Here is a 19,390-nt window from a genome sequence, read left to right as displayed (position 1 = left end):
GCACAATTATGACGTCACGAGTGTTGTTGTTTTTTTTTTTTTTTGTTAAGTAAAATATTAAAAAGAGCGCTTTTCTTTAATTCAGAAGGGACAGGAGTGATAATTACTATTTATTGGTGCCTTATAATGGAGTGTGATTGATATGCCCTGATGTTTAATCACTTATAGCTCAGGGAGATCACTTCATGACAGACTGTCATACAAATATGATTTGCAGCGAAATTAAACAGCTCACTGATTCTTGAGATGAGGGACAATGTCTTACATACAAAAGTCAACTTTATTTTAAAAATCAAGAAATTCATAACAATAAAAATACTGGAAAAGTTAAATCTAAAGGAAATGTGTATACTCAGGGCATTTTTTACATATATTTTAAAATAATTTCATTAGAATATTTTAAAATCCATGCTCTATACTTGGAAGCACATGTAACTTAGCCTGTCCTCAGCAAGAGGTCACAATGTTAAACTGCTAAACAAAGTGTTTAAAAATGCAAAAAAAATCATAAATATAAATATCAAATGAAAGGTAGGGATCTGTAAGATATCAAACAATACATTAAGAAAACTTTAAATTATATTTTCCATAAAAAACTGCCTATCAAAGCTGTGTCCTCACTTTGCATCAACTCTGTCTGATTTTTTTAAATCCTGAATAAATCAGAAAATGTCCTGGTCATCTTTAACTCTGAGGACCCCTTTCCCACTTCTTGCTCATGGTGGATGCAACAGTAGGACACGTCATCTGGTACGTTTGATATTTTTCATATTTTAAACAAACAATGTATAAGTCTCTGCGGTCACAGCTTCAACTTGTCAACTCTGTCATTCTCATTATTATAATTTCTGTTAAAATTGTGGGAGCAATTTTGGCATTTTAGTTTAGTTTATAGAGGCATCTTCAACTGAGGGGAAAAAAATGGCTCCAGTGTACAACACATGGTTAAGATGGAAAAATATAATTTTTTTTTCAGAATAGTATGAAAACAGAAATATATATATATATATATATATATATATATTATATATATATATATATATATTGAATGTATTTTATCACTTAACTCCTTTACTGAACAATATTATTAGATAATTTAAGACTTTACACTTGTTGGATGAATGAAATTAAAATAACATGCTTTTTGGTGTGTCTGACAGAGATGACACAGATGACAGTAAGATGCAAGTTATAAAGTGAATAAATGTCAATTTTCAGAAGAAAAAAAAAGCGTTTTTATAAAAACCTGTCCCTTACATCGTTCATTAGCTGAGACCTTTGTATATAAATATATCCATTTCAAATTAATTTAGTATTAAAAATAAAAACAGGTTTTGTCCTTTATCTCAAGAATCAGTGAGCTGCTTTTTAGTGTAATGTTTTTATTATGAAACCTTAAAGGAGTATTAAGGGTTCAATACAAGTTAAGCCCAATTTACAGCATTTATTGCATAATGTTGATTATCACAAAAAATTATTTTGACTTGTGTCGTCCCTACTTTTTTTTTTTTTTTTTTTTTAAGAGCAAAAATCGAGTTACAGTTACAATGGGTCATTTACAATGGAAGTGAATGTGGCCATTTTAGGGTTTAAAAGCAGAAAATTGAAGCCTGTAATTTTACAAAAGCACTTACATTAATTCTTCTGTTAAAACTCATGTATTATTTGAGTTGTAAAATTGTTTAAATTGTCATTTTTACAGTCATTGTAGGGTTTTTAGGGTTTGTAGACATTACATCGTCATGGCAACGAAGTTGTAAGATTGGCTATAACTTTACACAGAAAAGGTTAGTAAGTGATTTTATCACACTAAAATCATGTTTACATGCATATTGTTTATGTCTTGTGGCTATACTTTTGACACAGTGCGTATTTTAACGTCCAAAAATTGGCCCCCATTCACTTCCATTGTAGGTGCCTCACTGTCACCCAGATGTTTTTTGTTTGTTTGTTTGTTTCTTTTTAAGAAAAGGAGGGGCAAGTCAATATGATTTTTGTGGTAATCAACATTATGCCACGAATGCTGTAGATTGAGCTGTTCAGCCTCAGGGATACATTTTTATTTCAGTTATTGTTGGTTATAGTTCCCTCTCTCAGTGAATCTACCATGTACTGGTCTTTAAATGGCTTAAGAGTATATTTTCGATATTTACTTATAACCCAAGCCTATTTACATATCTATACATACATTAATTGAGCTTTAGCAGCAGTCTCAGCTACTCAGAGACAAATGGAAATATTATGAATCTTAAAAATAAGAGTGAATTCAGCAACATTTAAAAGTGATATACACTGCCTGGCCAAAAAAAAAAAAATTAAAAAAAATCGCCTTTTGGATTTATGATCTGGGGTTGCTTCAATTGGTCAGGTCTAGGCTCAGCAATGTTATGTGGCAATAAAATGAAGTCAGCTGACTACATGAATATACTGAATGACCAGGTTATCCCATCAATGGATTTTTTCTTCCCTGACGTCACGGGCATATTCCAGGATGCCAAGATTCATCGGGCTCAAATTGTGAAAGAGTGGTTCAGGGAGCGTTAGGAATCATTTTCACACATGAATTGGCCACCACAGAGTCCTGACCTTAACCCCATTGAAAGTCTTCGGGATGTGCTGGAGAAGACTTTACGGAGTTGTTCGACTCTCCCATCATCAATACAAGATCTCGGCCCAAAATTAATGCAACTCTGGATGGAGATAAATGTTGTGATGCTGCATAAGGTTGTCGAAACAATGCCACAACTAACGAGTGCCGTAATCAAGGCAAAGGCGGTACAACGAAATATTAGAGTATGCAACTTTTTTTTTTTTTTTGCCAGGTAGTGTGTATATATACTAACGGTCATAGTGTGCAACTTTATTTCAAAAATAACAAACACACTGGTTCTAAGCCTCCTAATTGGTAGCTAACTTTACACCTAATGAATAATACGCATTTTTAGTGCCAAGTGCTTTTCTGAATGTGCGATTAACTGGAATTAGAAACTGAATGTCACTACTCTTATTGGCCCACATTCCATACTACATGCAACAGACAAAAGATTCAAATTTTTTACTTTAATTATGTTGCAAACAATAATAACATCCAGATATATTGTTAACAATTGGCTGTGTGAAGAGTGATACCATAAAAAGCAAAGAGTCCCATTCAAGCTGCGAAGTCTGAAGCCTCCAATCTATTCACAAATTAAAGCTGATAACAGATCTGTGGCTGGAGGACGGACCTACAGACAGCTTCACATGTCTGTCTGTACATTAACCCATCCAATGTGTGAAGCAGTGGGATTGCTTGGGACCAACTTTATGTCTTCTGGCATACAAAAACAGGACTCTTCTGGCATACAAAAACAGGACTCGCCATCTGTGTGGTTCTCATTTTTCTTGTCAAACCAAGAAATGCTAATCTCTTTTAGAAGCGATTCCAATCTTCAGGTAGTCCTTAGTATCACACCTTTGGCCCCAGGTGTCTTGAAAAAAGCCAATGACAAGGGAGTACCACTTTTCATAGATTTCTTCAGATGGGGACAATCAGCTCTGGACACTGTGAATGTGTGTACAATACAAATAATGAGATTTTGTCATTTTCTTGCCACAGTTACTTTTTCCTTATGTTTCAACCATCTATTGAATCTCTTTGCTCTATAACACACTGAAGCCTATAAGTTCAATAAGTGATTGAAGCACTGTCAGTCTTCTCCAACAGCATCAAAATCAAGAAACAATAGGAGGTGGAGGCATCAACAGTGTTTGCTTGTGTTGGCCACTTTTCCCTTGGGTTGCTCAGTCTGCCACAATCCCATAGCAAAAACAACAGTCAATGTCTTCATACAAGCACAAACCACATAATGAACATGTCCACAGTTAGCATGTCTGTTGACCTATCTGGTTGGGTGTCTGTCTGTCTCCATAAAACCATTAAGGCGCAATTCTTAATGCATATTTTTACTATTTCAAATCACAGGTGACAAATCACATCCTTATTTTTATTGTCCAAGATACCAATTTGGTTGTTTGTCCCCTGTTAAAGGGATTGTTCACCCAAAAATTAAAATTCTGTCATAAAGTCAACCTCAAATTGTTCAGAACCTGTGTAACTGTCTCTTCCGTGGAACATAATAGGAGATGTAAGGCAGTGTTAGCCTTACTCCTAAACATTTTCTTTTGTATTCCTGTGGGGGGGGGGGGGGTGAACTATCCCTTTAAAACATGTTTCTGCACGGTTAAAGATCAAATGTGGCCAATGGTGCCCCACCAGACAGCTCATTCCTTAGTACGATTACATGCAGCAGTGCTACTGTACATCCAGTTGTCCACAGGTACAGACCAGTCTAGTCTCTATCAGATTTTCAGCAGCAGCAGGTACATCCAGTACGCACAACAGGAAATCGCTTGATAATAGCATGGTTAAGCAGTGAAATTCTTTATTATTATATAATTGCATTGGAATGAAAAAGCTAATTAAAATGATATCTGTTTATGCATTTTTTAACAAGTCTTACATTACTTGGACCTTCAGTCTGATGGGACCAAAGATCCAACAATAGGAGGGATGTTCAAGTTAATTTAATTGCTTTTGTCTTTCCACAAAGCCGAAGGCAATTTTTTTTCCTTAAAAGATATGGAATAGTTTATCTCCATGTATTGGGACTTATCAAATAATTTCCCATTGTGTATTTATTTGTACTTTTATTAACAGAATAGCAGAGAATGTGCCACTCATCAGACTTAAATAATGGCTTGAGCACCTGTGGTGCTTGATTTTAGGGATGTTCACAGGACCTCTAGCATTCATACTTTTTAGAAACAGACATGTTCTCACAAAGAGCTTCTTCTATGGCCCACAGCATGAATATCCCTTTACAAAAGAAGTCACCAACAGGCCTCTTCACAGAAAGAACAGGCAGAAGCAAGCCTTTCATTAGTTTTTAGCTCCTCATTAACTCGTAAGTTTATTAGAAGATCTAGCTTCCCACAGTATCATGTGTTGTTTTAATTTCATCTTAACCCAAGAAGTTGCCATCATTAAATTTTTTTCACCATGGAAATCTTTGACCCACTCTTTTAAGACAGATTTTGCACATCCCCTAATGGAGGAAACTTTGAGCCCTTGTCATGCTTTGTATCTTAGGTCCAAACTGAGGGTTTGTGATTTCAGTGTCAAATGTCTTTCCTGATTACTATTAATCATGTTAGCATAATTAATCATCCAGCTAACATGATCATTGCAGAATACAACCAAAATCAAATCAAAAACTGATCAAAACAAGGAAGAATCAGGATGTCTTCAACTGGATAAAAATCCTTGCTCATTGGTGCTGTGTTAACAATAACAACAACTCTCAATAGCCAAATCAAGTGCTTCGTAGAGGAATAATTTCTGGTGCTTAAGTTTGAAGTGCTCCTGAGTGACAGATAACCATCAAAGTCAAAATCTTTACTAAAGCTATGTCCACCTCTGATTTTGAGCAAATAAGGAAAACTCTTGCTGCCCACTATGCAGCATGGCTTTTTTTGGATGCAGGAGCTTCATACATATCGACTCATATATTTAAGCAAAATTCTCTCTTACAGTGTAAAGTCATGTCTCTGGGATTGTACTTCTCAGTGGGACGTGTCATGACAAGTGTACAAAGATTTATTCCCAAAGGTTACAAGACAAAACTTTTGAAACGTTCTTATAATGGATGCAACCATTATATGTTATCTAAATCCACAATAAGATTACGGTAAATACACTCAAGAAGTGATGTAACAAAGCTACAGAATAGTTCTGATAACAAGCCCCATAGATCAACTCTCCACCTAAGCTTTATATGTCATTTCTGTAGCCTTTGCCCCATGAAAGGTCTCAGAGCTAGGCACAAACAGACTAAGACAGTGGAGAGGAGAAAAAAAAGAAAAAAAAAAAGACAAATAAATCAGACAAATAATAAATGACACTGTCATTAAATTATCAGTAAGCCCTACATTAACCCAGTCAGCTTCTGTCTTCGGTAGGTCGGGCTGAGTGAAAGATCAGCCTGTGTTAAACCTAAGGTACTTCTAGACAACATTATGTAAATTTACAGTATACAGTTTTGGATTCACCATGCAAGAATACCTTTTTTCGTTTAATAGCTCTACATCCAGAAAAATTTACATAAAAGGACATGTTATTGAACCAGAGCTTGGTGGGTGATAACCATGGTGTTTGAGTGCATTCAGAAGAGCAGGAGGAAGCTGAGGGGGGTGGAATGGGTCAGGAGGGTGTGGAGGGGAGCATGGAGGTGTTGTGAAGGGTCCTGGAGGTACGTTCAGCGACACTCCCACACTTTTACTGTTTGATCTACACTGCCGGTGACGACGTACGGAGCAGACTTATGGAAATCTGTGGAGAGATGAGACACACATCAGTACGAGCCCATGTGTACCTTAAGATAATATTGCGGGGCATAACAATAACATAACAACTGGCCTGGCCTTGCTGATTTTACTTGTATACATATATACACAGTTGAAGTCGGAAGTTTACATACACCTTAGCCAAATACATTTAAACTCAGTTTTTCACAATTCCTGACATTTAATCATAGAAAACTTTCCCTGTCTTAGTTCACTTAGGATCACTATTTTATTGTAAGAATGTGAAAGGTCAGAATAATAGTAGAGAGAATGATTTATTTCAGCTTTTATTTTTGTGGGTCACAAGTTTACCTACACTTTGTTAGTATTTGGTAGCATTGCCTTTAAATTGTTTAACTTGGGTCAAATGTTTTGGGTAGCCTTCCACAAGCTCCTCACAATAAGTTGCTGGAATTTTGGCCCATTCCTTGCTCACACAAGCTTTTTCAGTTCTGCCAACAAATGTTCTATTGGATTGAGGTCAGGAGTTTGTGATGGCCACTTTAATACCTTGACTTTGTTGTCCTTAAGCCACTTTGCCACAACTTTGGAGGTATGCTTGGGGTCATTGTCCATTGTCACTTCCTTGCTGAGCAGCCTTTCAGGTAATGTCGATATAGGACTCGTTTTACTGTGGATATAGATACTTGTCTACCTGTTTCCTCCAGCATCTTCATAAGGTCCTTTGCTGTTGTTCTGGGATTGATTTGCACTTTTCGCACCAAACTACGTTCATCTCTAGGAGACAGAATGCGTCTCCTTCCTGAGTGGTATGATGGCTGCGTGGTCCCATGGTGTTTATTCTTGTGTACTATTGATTGTACAGATGAACGTGGTACCTTCAGGCATTTGGAAATTGCTCCCAAGGTTCACAATTTTTTTTCTAGGCTGATTTCTTTTGATTTTCCCATGATGTCAAGCAAAGAGGCACTGAGTTTGAAAGTAGGCCTTAAAATACATCCACAGGTACACTGCCAATTGACTCCAATTAGCCTATCAGAAGCTAATTGGCTAATTGTCTAAAGGCTCGACATCATTTTCTGGAATTTTCCAAGCTGCTTAAAGGCACAGTTAACTTGGTGTATGTAAACTTCTGACCCACTGGAATTGTGATATAGTCAATTAAAAATGAAACAATCTGTCTGTAAACAATTGTTGGAAGAATTACTCGTGCCATGCACAAAGTAGATGTCCTAAACGATTTGCCAAAACTGTAGTTTGCTAATATGAAATCTGCGGAGTGGTTACATTTTTTTAATGACTTCAGCCTAAGTGTACGTAAACTTCTGACTTCAGCCGTGTGTGTGTGTGTGTGTGTGTGTGTGTGTGTGTATATATATATATACACACACATACACACACACACACACACACATACACACATATGCATACATAAACTAATTTCATGTGTATATTTATCATTATTACTAATATTACTTTTTAATATAACTTTTTATTAAATATGAAGCTTTCTTTACAAAGCAGCAGTTATTTATAATTTACGGTGGCCGTAAAGTGCAAAACAAAATAATGCAATGTTCGTCTATGGTGTAAGGGACAATCTAAAAAAATTCCACAAACTGCGCTAAAACGCCGGTATCCAAGTGTTAATTCAATTGATTTGCACATTCTAACATAACACTTAAAAAAGCATTTTCTCATTCTAAAGGTTGCAGTAGACTGCTGGCGATATGGCTCACTTTCTACATTTGAAGCCATCATGCCCAATTATGAGTACAGTGTTCAATTATTTTAGAAAAAAATTGATGAAATTTTACCAAGATTTTATTTTCATATTATAAAGGTTGTAGAAAGCTGCTATTAGGTATGCTGATTTACTCTAGGTGAGATTTCCCAGGGTATAGAATTATACATATACAGTATTCAATTATTGTTTTTAAATAATAGTAAAATGTAAATAAATAATTTACACCACTGGCAGCCTGCTACAACCTTTGTAAATGTAAAAATTACATCTTGATGAATTTTAGTGGTGTTTTTTCTAACATAATTGAATACTGTGTCCATATAATTAGATATACTTGGAAAATCTATCCATTGGCAGCAACCGGAACCTTCATAATTTTGATTTTTAACTTCTTTTTAAACAGTGTTTAAGTTAGAACATGCAAATTGAATGAACGCTTTGACGCCACCAACATTTTAGCGCAGTTTGTGGACTTTCAGACGGTCCCTTACACACTAGATGAACCATGACACCATAGATGAACATCATACCTAAAACTAACCTTTCCCGCTCACTGTTTGTACTCTGTTATAAAGTTTCCTGTTACTGTTTTCCCGAGAGAGAAAACACTCCAAATGACTGAGTTTTTCAGTCAGTGACCTTTTGGCATGGATTTTGATATAATCAGTGAACCAATCCTAAAGAAAGGACTAGGTATTCGCTAGGTATTCGGACTTGGTGTTGCGTCTTCTGAATTGCTATTTTGTCTTGGATTTGCTGTTGTGTTTTTAGATTTGTTTTGTACTTTACGGCCACCGTAATAATTACTATTGTTATAACAAACAATATATTTATAATTTTCAACCCATTCTTATGCTTTCAAGTCATGCTTGCAAATTTTATCTGTCTGCAGTTAGATAACGTTACATATTTAAATCAGCAGAATTCACAACAACATTCAATACAGATCACGTTTATGATCCACGACTGCAAGACGCATTGCCAAATGATTTTCCATTTCAAGCCAATTCCAAAAACTGCAAATTTTCCTGTGAGACAAATTTAAGTTTTACATGAGGAAAATACAGGCTTTCTTCAAAACAGTTTGAAGATACTAAAGCTTTTCAAATACACTTCAAGTCAACTGTTTTCAAAGGCTCCAATCTATGTCAGGGAACTGAAGCCACAAACAGTAACACAAAGGATCAAAGGCCAGGTCTCAATTCACAACAAATCCTCACTTCAAACAACAGTTTGAAAAATGAGTGTTGAATACAGAACTGTTTTTAAAATCAAGTCTGAAGCTTAACAGAAGTCTACTGGGAAGCTGCCTTAAAAACATGTGAAGAATCTCTCGAGAGCTTTAGAGCCTTGATGCACTGTAAAGATCTGGACTCAGGCAGTTAAAAGACTGGAGGGATGAGCTTCCTCTTCTAACATGCTTCCTGCAGCTGTTAGGACTACCTTTTTTTGGCTGGGTGTGATCAAAACAACCACTAAGCACTCCAAACAACATCAGAAACCAGGTAATGCCATTTTGCATAAAAAGATAAGCGATTTAAGGCCACTTACCCAGAGAGGTAACAAAATGTTCATGGGCACTCAAGGTCTTCATGCAGCGCTTGTTTTTGTAGTCCCAGATCCTTAACGTTTTGTCATCAGCACAGCTCACAATGAACTTTCCACCAGGGTGCACAAGAATCCCACGCACCCAATTATCATGGCCAACCTGAAGACGACACCAGATGAAAAGACAGATTCAGTTAAAAAAAAAGGAAAAACACCTCTCAAACACTAATAATCAACACTGCTAAGAATCACAGCCATTGCACTAGGCCACTCACCAGTGTCATAAGGCACATCCCTGTGCTCACATCCCACATCTTGATAGTCTTGTCTCTGGAACCAGACAGCAGGAAAGGTCCAGGTTTACCACTCTTCTTAGTCTTACAAAAGTACAAGCAAAGATGGACAGATATTAAGTAATTTAACTAGGCCTGTCAACGGTTAAAAATTTTATTCAAATGAATTGTGTATATCAGTACTTGCTGAGAAATCCTCACATACAAAGATAATTCAAAGACATTATATTATTGTGGCAGATGAAAACACTGAACAATGCTTTAGAAGTTAATACTGTTTGTTTCATTTCCGTTTCATTGAACACAAGTCTATCAGAATCAGAATGAGCTTTATTGCCAAGTATGCTTACACACACAATTTGTCATGGTGACAGAAGATTCCAGTGCAAAGAGAATACAAAAAAATATACATATACAGCATATACATACAAACATTTGAAATATACATATAAACTAGGGATGAACCGATACCACTTTTTCTCTTACGATCCGATTACGATATCGGAAATCTCAGTATCGGCCGATACCAATCCCGATCCAATACCAGTGTTGTTGTTTTTTTGCATAATCAGTTTAGAATATCTTTACATTATTGTGTGGAACTAATTTAGAGTACTCTTTAATATGTAAAGAAACACAAACCTCTAACTACACATTATTTCAATATAAATGTATAGCTTATTAAGAAAACCTTTATTGTTAACTAGTATACTGGATAATGTAGCAGCAAAATTAACAGTAATTCCAGTATAAGTCATCAGTAGAAAAGAAGCCGTTTTTTTTAATTTTTATTTTTATTGTATCTGGACTTTAAAGGATTCAGATCTCTTTTTTTGTTCAATTTAGTTGTAAGTTATCAGCTCACTTTTCATTCACAGTTATTTTTTTGGAACCCATTCAACTTAAATATTATTATGATTTGTAAACGAATGATGATGATAATAATAATAATAATAGTTATAATAGTAATATATAGTAATATATCTCAATCGTGCACCTTTAACTTTTAAACCCTCACGCTTTTATTATGACATTCTGAACACTCCAGGAAGTCCTGTAAGTGTCTGTTTGTAGGCAAGTTCACAGTAGTTTAATTCGCTTCTTATTCAAATTCTGGTAAAAAAAAAAAAAAAAAAAAAAAAGCTCCTCCAGTGCCATTCTAAATTCATATTATAAGTGAACCAAACTATTGAGCATCTACATCTGAGATGTTGTTCGTGAGTAGCGCTCAAATATTGCGCACCGCTTGAAGGCTAAAAATAGCCACGAGTGTGTGTGTAAACAGAGCAGCGCCATTCAATAACGCGCTGGAGCTGCATGTGCATTTTATATATTTACTTATTAAACAAAGCCTTTTGTGATTCACAGAGCTATTGCACATCTTCAAGCGGCTTTGAATAAAATGCACAAGTCATATAAACGACTTTGTGTTTTTATGGTTCTTTTATGTTATTTTTTTGAGCTTGACGGTAACGAACATGACTAACACACAGTATCGGATTTGGATCGGGCTCGTTGGGCCAATACCCCATCTGTTTAAAAGCTTCAGTATCGGAGCCGATACCGATCCAGGTATCAGATCGGTGCATCCCTAATATAAACATATACGTAAACAGTGAAATAAAAATAAGATACAACAGATAAATATACAGAGGAAACTACAGCAGGGCAATAATGTTGTTCAAATATGTTATATACAGATATACATTTATGTGCAAGGTGATTTAATGTATTGTGCAGAAGAGGTAGGATATATTAAATAAATATAAATGGAATATAAATATGAATGAATAGTTCAATATGCACATGACTGTATTGCCGCAATGGAAAGTATTGGGGCAGTTTGAACTGTTCATAAGGTGAATGGCCTGAGGGCAACAGTTCAAAAAGATAGTGTGCTGGGTGAATGGGGTCCAAAGCGATTTTTCCAGCCCTCATCCTCACTCTGGCGGTTCTTGGAGGGTGGGAAGGTGAGAACAAATAATCCGATCAGCAGTCCGGTCTAACTTGGAAGTCTTCTGATGTCTGATTTGATAGCTGAACCAAACCAGATAGTTATAGAAGTGTAGTGGACAGACTCAATGACTGCTGAGTAGAACTGAATCAGCAGCACCTGTGGCAGGTTGAACTTCCTCAGCTGGCGAAGGAAGTACAATCTCTGCTGGGCCTTTTTCCACAATGGAGTCAATGTGGGTCTCCCACTTCAGGTCCTGTGAGATGGTAGTGCCCAGAAACCTGACTCCACTGTTGCCACAGTGCTGTTTAGAATGGTGAGCGGGGTTGATGCTGGGGTGTTCCTCCAAAAGTCCACTATCATCTCCACTGTTTTGAGCGTGTCCAGCTCCAGGTTGTTTTTAATGCAGCAGTGAGCCAGCCGTTCAACCTCCCTTCTGTAAGCAGAGTCGTCGTCATTTTGGATGAGGCCGATGACTGTAGTGTCGTCTGCAAACTTCAGGAGCTTAACAGCGGGGTCCTTGGCAGTGCAGTCGTTTGTGTACAGGGAGAAGAGTAGTGGGGAGAGCACACATCCCTGGGGCGCACCAGTGCTGACTGTACATATGCTGGAAGTGAATTTCCCCAGTCTCACTAACTGCTGCCTATCTGTCAGAAAGCTGGTGATCCACTGACAGATAGAGGTGGGAACCGAGAACTGGATTAATTTATTCCATAGGAGAGCAGGGATGATGGTGTTGAAAGCCGAACTGAAGTCCACAAAGAGGATCCTTGCATAAGTCCCTTGTCTGTCTAGATGTTGCAGTATATAATGCAGTCCCATATTGACTGCATCATCCACCGACCTGTTAGCTTGATAGGCAAACTGCAGGGGATCCAGAAAGTGTCCAGTGATATCCTTCAGGTGGGCCAACACCAGTCTCTGAAATGTCTTTATGACCACAGATGTCAGGGCGACCGGTCTGTAGTCATTCAAGTCCTGCAATCATGAATTTCTCTGGGACAGGGATGATGGTGGAGCGTTTGAAGCAGCTGGGAACTTTACGGTGCTCCAGTGATGTGTTGAAGATCTGTGTGAAAGTGGGGGTCAGCTTGTTAGCACATGCTTTTAGGCAAGTGGGTGTAACACCGTCTGGGCTCTGTGCTTTCCTTGTCTTCTGTTTCCGGAAGTCCCAGCACACATCCTCTTTACAGAAGTGCAGGTTGAATAGCAGAAGGGGGGTTGCAGGAGGTGGTGTTTGTGTGAAGTGAATGTCAGAGTGGGTGTGGGGTGTAAGACTGGGCTTTTCAAAACTACAGTAAAACACATTCAAGTCGTCAGCCAGTTGTTGATTCCCTACAGTGTTTGGGGATAGTGTCTTGTAGTTGGTAATGTCTTTCAGGCCACTCCACACTGATGCAGGGTCGTTTTCCAGCTTTTCAGAGTAGCTTCTTTTAGCCACTCTAATCTCCTTTGTCAGTGTATTTTTGGCCTGATTATACAATATTTTATCCCCAATTCTGTAAGCATCCTCTTTGGCCTGAAGAAGCTGCCTGAGTTTAGCTGTAAACCAATGTTTGTCATTGCTGTATGTTAAATAAGTCCTAGTAGGAATGCACATGTCCTCACAGAAACTGATATATGATGTAACAGTATCTGTGAGATAATCTAGGTTGGTGGCTGCAGCTTCAAAACACTCCAATCAGTGCAGTCAAAACAGGCTTGTAGTTCCAGGTCTGCTTCATTGGTCCATCTCTTTACAGTCTTAACTACAGGTTTAGCTGATTTTTGTTTCTGCCTGTAGGTTGGAAGAAGATGAACCAGAAAGTGATCAGTGTCCCAAAGCTGCTCTAGGGACAGAGCGATATGCATCCTTTAATGTAGTGTAACAGTACTCCAGTATATTTCTGTCTCTGGTTGGGCATGTAATGTGCTGTTTGCATTTGGGCAGTTCACGTGTGAGGTTTGCTTTCACTGGCCTACTGCCCACAGCAATCCATTTAGGAATCAAGTTTGTCAGTCTGTCCCAGGTAGACTTAGGGGTTGTTCACAAAAGCCGTGTTCTTGAATTCTATCTGCAATATTCTGGCCTATATAGACATGTAGACTGACCTACTGTATATGGCCGTTGCATCTCACTATTTTTCAACATCACTGTTTTTAAAGGCCCAGGTATACTTCGCTTTTGAGCGTTACAGATCAGCTAACGCCTGGTCGACTGCGTTGCCTTTGTGAGTATACTCTTCTGACCGCGAGCAAATACGCGTTTGACACAAAAACGCGTTTGACACATGCACACTACAACTTCTTTGTGATACTCTTTTAGTAGAGTCAATGGTCGGCGCATGCACTACGATGCACACAGACGATGACTGCGCCCGCAAGTCGAGAAAATCTGGACTATGACTGGATTATGATGAAATTTACGTCACGCATACTGTGCGTGGAGCGATCAGCAATGCTGACGCGCAAAGTATACTTTGGCCTTAAGTATCAAGTTAAAAGTAATTTAAGTAAAATTGGACACCACTGTGGCTGGTGGGCAAAAGAAGTTAATTTCATACACTGCAGTGCATGGGTAAGTCTCTGAACCACAATACAGTCATGAAACACAGCTTTATCAAGACTGATGCACTACCACCGGCATAATTTGACGAGCCTTACTCTCTAGCTGAGGAGCATTATTATTACAGACATCCGATCATAACACCACTTTGATGTATGACTGGTGAATACTGCACCCGAGTACAGAAACCCATTACACATCACCTGCACAGTCAATGAAAAGAAGGATTTAAAAAGAGCAGAAGTGTTTGGGGCTATTAGGCAGTTCTGTAAAGACTAGGTGGCCATTACATTAAGGCTTTCTCTATTTTCTCTCAATAAAAAGCCAACTCTGCTGTAGGTGATAAGGACAGAGAGATTACAATAAAAATTGCTCATGCTGAGAGGCTGGCATGCTCAGACAAACGTGTTAAAGTCCATATATATTAGGGATGTGTGAGACTAGTCGACTAAACGGTACTGTTCAACATTTTTACACATTTACGTTTGGCTTTATATTTTTAAAAAGGTTGCACTTAAATTACTGTCATGTAAATGTTACACATTTTAAATATAATACAAATACCATTAAAAAGAGAGAATATCTGGAGCAGATACAAAGTTTAATTTCACCTCAGACTGCGCATGCTTCTTCCCTCTCTCACTCGCGTGCAGGAAAATGGCCTCTCGCTAGACAAGCAAACTCAGCAAAGTAGCTATGAAATCACCTCGGTGGTGGTGCGGGAAGCGAATTTCCAAACCGTTGGCTTGAAAGTCGCTATGGATGTTTTCATATTTGAGTCTTCTTCAAATCTGTGCATACTTTGAAGTTATTGTCCCACTGAGCATGCTTTTTCAAGTTCAAGATTGTCGCCTCAGGTGAGTCAAGTGCCGTATTTCACCGGACCATGTTGACGTTAATTTTGCTCATCAAAAATGTATTAAGTAACCTAGAAAATGACTTTTTTTGGCTAGGTATGCCATTTTTTTACCCTACTGATTAAGAATGCTATTTTCAACGATGTGCCAACGATCTCTTATTCTGTGTGCACGTCATGTTTAGAATATATTAGATTTATAGTACATTTCTCACAAGCGTATTTTTTTTCTATCTTATAGCTTTTTTTTTTTTTTTTATTACATCGTAACTGTTATTGGTTAAAAAAATTTTTTCTCTCCCCTTTTTTCCCCAATTTGGAATGCCCAATTCCCAATGCGCTCCAAGTACTCGTGGTGGTGTAGTGACTCGCCTCAATCCGGATGGCGGAGGACGAATCTCAGTTGCCTCCGCATCTGAGGCAGTCAATCCGCGCATCTTATCACGTGGCTTGTTGAGCGCATTATCGCGGAGAAGTAGCGTGTGTGGAGGCCCACGCTATTCTCTGCAGCATCCATGCTCAACTCACCACGCACCCCACCGAGAGCGAGAACCACACATTATAGCGACCACGAGGAGGTTACCCCATGTGACTCTACCCTCCCTAGCAACCGGGCCAATTTGGTTGCTTAGGAGACCTGGCTGGAGTCACTCAGCATGCCCTGGATTTGAACTCGCGACTCCAGGGGTGGTAGTCAGCATCAATACTCGCTGATTGGTTAACATTCTTTACCGAACAGCTGTCATATTAGATCAAATTCTAATGCACGTCGCGAAATACACACAACTTTTCACCGCATTTTTTTTTTCCTCTTGTAGATTTGGCTTACCTGCAATTACTTTCAACAATGTCCTGACTGTTTTAATGTTAAGTAGCTTATACTTGGTGAATTCCATTTAGAATAGGCTATTAGGTTTTCTCTATTGGTCCTCCACTGTTCATTCAATGGTTTTCAATAATTACGCCTGTATTCGCTAACATTGATTCAGTGAATACGTATCATTTTCTACATTTAAATGTACAATGATCATAATGCAAGGCATGCACATCACAGATAAATGCCCCTTTACAGCGGAATTTAGCATCGGATTTGGAATAGATTAAGTATTTTAAATGGGTCGCATTAACATTATTATTTTTATTTTTTTTCTGTTTTCTAAAGGTTTCATACTTTTTAGACTAGTTGACTCTAAATGTTTTGTTTAAACGTCAGTGAAATTAGTCATTCCACACATCCCTAATATATACCATTAAACAGAGCTGCTGTAAATAACATTCAGGGCTTCACAATTAACATCTGTGTCCATGTTGCTTATGTCAAGAGATTCTATTTTCAATTGTACTAGAACTGGTTTGGCAAGACCAAGACAAATAACCAAATGTACATAGGAGAAAGTTCCCCTTACACAACGATTGTAATAACTGTGAAAGTTAAAGGCTGTCTGTTATGCCACATGCTGTGAGAATTAATGCTTCATCAGATAAATATGAAATTGGACGCGGCTGATCATAAGACTGGCAAATGTTTAAATGGTACAGTCTTCACCTTAGGCCATCAAGTACTATTCCCTCCAATGTCATTTCATGGTCCAGTTCAAACCATTCAAAATGACAATTTTAGATCCTCAGGCCCATCACAATGTGTTTACATGGCACAAACCACTATAAAAATCCCTAAATATCTGAAAAGATGATGCATTGAAAAACCATGAAAACAAAGAACCTATTAATTGAAACCTTTTTAAATAATGTTAAAAGAAGTGTATAAAATATCCAGTTGATCTGTAATAACATGAGAACTGGTTTCTTTTTGCCTTTGACAAATGGAATTTTGGGGCAACTGAAATCTGATGAGCTTGTAATCACTACAGGAAGTATCCAGCCTGTTTGATTAGCTAGGTACAATTCTGTACAACTGGGTAAGGGGCTGTTAACATCAAACATGTTTGGTGTCCATCTGCACTGTTTTTGAATTGTTTTTCTATGTAAACGAGCTCTAGACCGATGCCTATTAAAAGGTACAATAGTGCCTAAATGATTTGCATGAGCAGAGTAAAGGCCGAAACATACTTCACGCAAATACGCAACCGCAGACGCAAGCGTTTGGCCAACGCGTGGTCCCGTTGTACATGCATTATGTGCTCTCTTGCGTTGCTCTGCCGGTTACAAACCTCAGACCACAAGGGGGCAATAGATTGTTTAGGTACGACCACGAGACCGGTGTTGCGTCCGAAACCAGGAAAATGCTGCCTTCGGAGGCAGGATGAAAATAAGGTGCTTTTCAAACTGTTTGGAGACCAGTTTCATTAAGAGTTCCATTCATTCAAAACAGCTCTCAGTTAATCCATTAACTGATTAGGCAGCAAGTCAGCTGCCTCCGTTTTCGGATGCAGCCGGATGTGGATGAGGAGTCGATAGTTGAGGAGTGGGGAGAGACACGCAGAAAAAACAAGTTCATTTGAATGGACTGGGGACAAAATGTCATATATATTTACTTATAAACTCAAATTGCTGCCCGAGTCCGCCATGACAGTTGTTGATTGAAAGTAGAAAATCCGCTCTAGCGACCCTTGCAGCAACACTGAGAATGCAGTGTGCACTTGCACTGGGTTATGAAATGAGCGCTGATACATTTCACAAAACAACGCGTGAAATTGAGCTTGCGTAGCAAGGTGCATCTGCGTTCATGTACTTGCGTAGAGTATGTTTGGGCCTTAAGATCTGTAAAAGTGTAAATTAAGTTACAAGCATGATAAAAAAATTTGCATGCACAGTAATATTTGTGAAAGCGTAAATCAAATTGCAAGCGATAAAATAAATTGCATGCACACAGAACGTTTTGTAAAGGTGTAAATCAAGTTGCAAGCGTAAGAAAAAAATATTAGCAATAATTTAATGCTTTGCATAAGTGTAATTCATATGCTGTGAATCTGTAATCGAGTATTAACAAAGTAAATTTGGTGTGTTGAAATGTTTCAGTTTAATATTTAAGAGAGGAGAGATACACAGAGGAATGACGCTGAGCCATATGAAGAAGTTGTCTGTCACGATATTAAACCAATCAGGAGTAAACTGGTCAACAAAAACCTCATTTGATTGGTTACTAGAAGCAGATAGACCCGCCTTCCCCCTCACGTTTGCGAAACTCCTTTCAGTGAGAAATTTGTGCCAAATGTGTGAGCGCAACAAAGGGAAGACAGAACAGTGATCTGATTATTCTGGAAAATATTTATGCCACAAACACAAGTCATAAACACGTGTGCAGTAGTTTATTTTACACAAACAGACTGATTCTACATGGTCAATCCGTTTTGCTGTTCATGACACCCTTTCTTTGCTTGCATATCGCTGATTGCAGGTTTGTAATGTTTTTAGGTGCAAAAACAGTGCCAAAAGTGTAAGCGTGAAAAATAAAAAAAAGGAAGTCAGAAGAATACATACCAAACTGAATTTGCGTTAATATAAAAAACAGATTATAGATTACAGATTCACAACATATGAATTACACTTATGCAAAGCATTAAATTATTGCTAATATTTTTTTCTTACACTTGCAACATGATTTACACCTTTACAAAACGTTTTGTGTGCATGCAATTTATTTTATCGCTTGCAATTTGATTTACGCTTTCACAAATATTACTCTGTGCATGCAAATTTATATATCATGCTTGTAACTTAATTTACACTTTTACAGATCTTAAGGCCCAAACATACTCTACGCAAGTACATGAACGCAGATGCACCTTGCTACGCAAGCTCAATTTCACACGTTGTTGTTTTGTGAAATGTATCAGCGCTCATTTCATAACCCAGTGCAAGTGCGCACTGCATTCTCAGTGTTGCTGCAAGGGTCGCTAGAGCTGATTTTCTACTTTCAATCAACAACTGTCATGGCGGACTCGGGCAGCAATTTGAGTTTATAAGTAAATATATATGACATTTTGTCCCCAGTCCATTCAAATGAACTTGTTTTTTCTGCGTGTCTCTCCCCACTCCTCAACTATCGACTCCTCATCCACATCCGGCTGCATCCGAAAACGGAGGCAGCTGACTTGCTGCCTAATCAGTTAATGGATTAACTGAGAGCTGTTTTGAATGA

General features: G+C 38.0%; 1 protein-coding gene across 2 annotated transcripts in view; it reads right to left on the bottom strand.

Moving 5' to 3' along the window:
* Window positions 1-3,045: 3,045 nt before the first annotated feature.
* The window catches only part of LOC127430281 (lissencephaly-1 homolog A), a 55,832-nt gene continuing 39,487 nt past the window's right edge, over window positions 3,046-19,390 (bottom strand). For both annotated transcript variants that reach the window (XM_051679985.1, XM_051679987.1), the window contains 3 exons: window positions 9,916-10,017; window positions 9,644-9,800; window positions 3,046-6,370 (listed from right to left, as the gene is read on the bottom strand). In XM_051679985.1, the coding sequence (XP_051535945.1) occupies window positions 6,297-6,370; window positions 9,644-9,800; window positions 9,916-10,017 (333 nt within the window). In that variant the 3' untranslated portion in view covers window positions 3,046-6,296. The remainder of the gene's footprint in view (window positions 6,371-9,643; window positions 9,801-9,915; window positions 10,018-19,390) is intronic.

This window comes from Myxocyprinus asiaticus, chromosome 39 (genome assembly GCF_019703515.2).
Source record: "Myxocyprinus asiaticus isolate MX2 ecotype Aquarium Trade chromosome 39, UBuf_Myxa_2, whole genome shotgun sequence".
Taxonomy (NCBI): domain Eukaryota; kingdom Metazoa; phylum Chordata; class Actinopteri; order Cypriniformes; family Catostomidae; genus Myxocyprinus; species Myxocyprinus asiaticus.
This window is presented reverse-complemented; position numbering and strand designations above follow the sequence as displayed.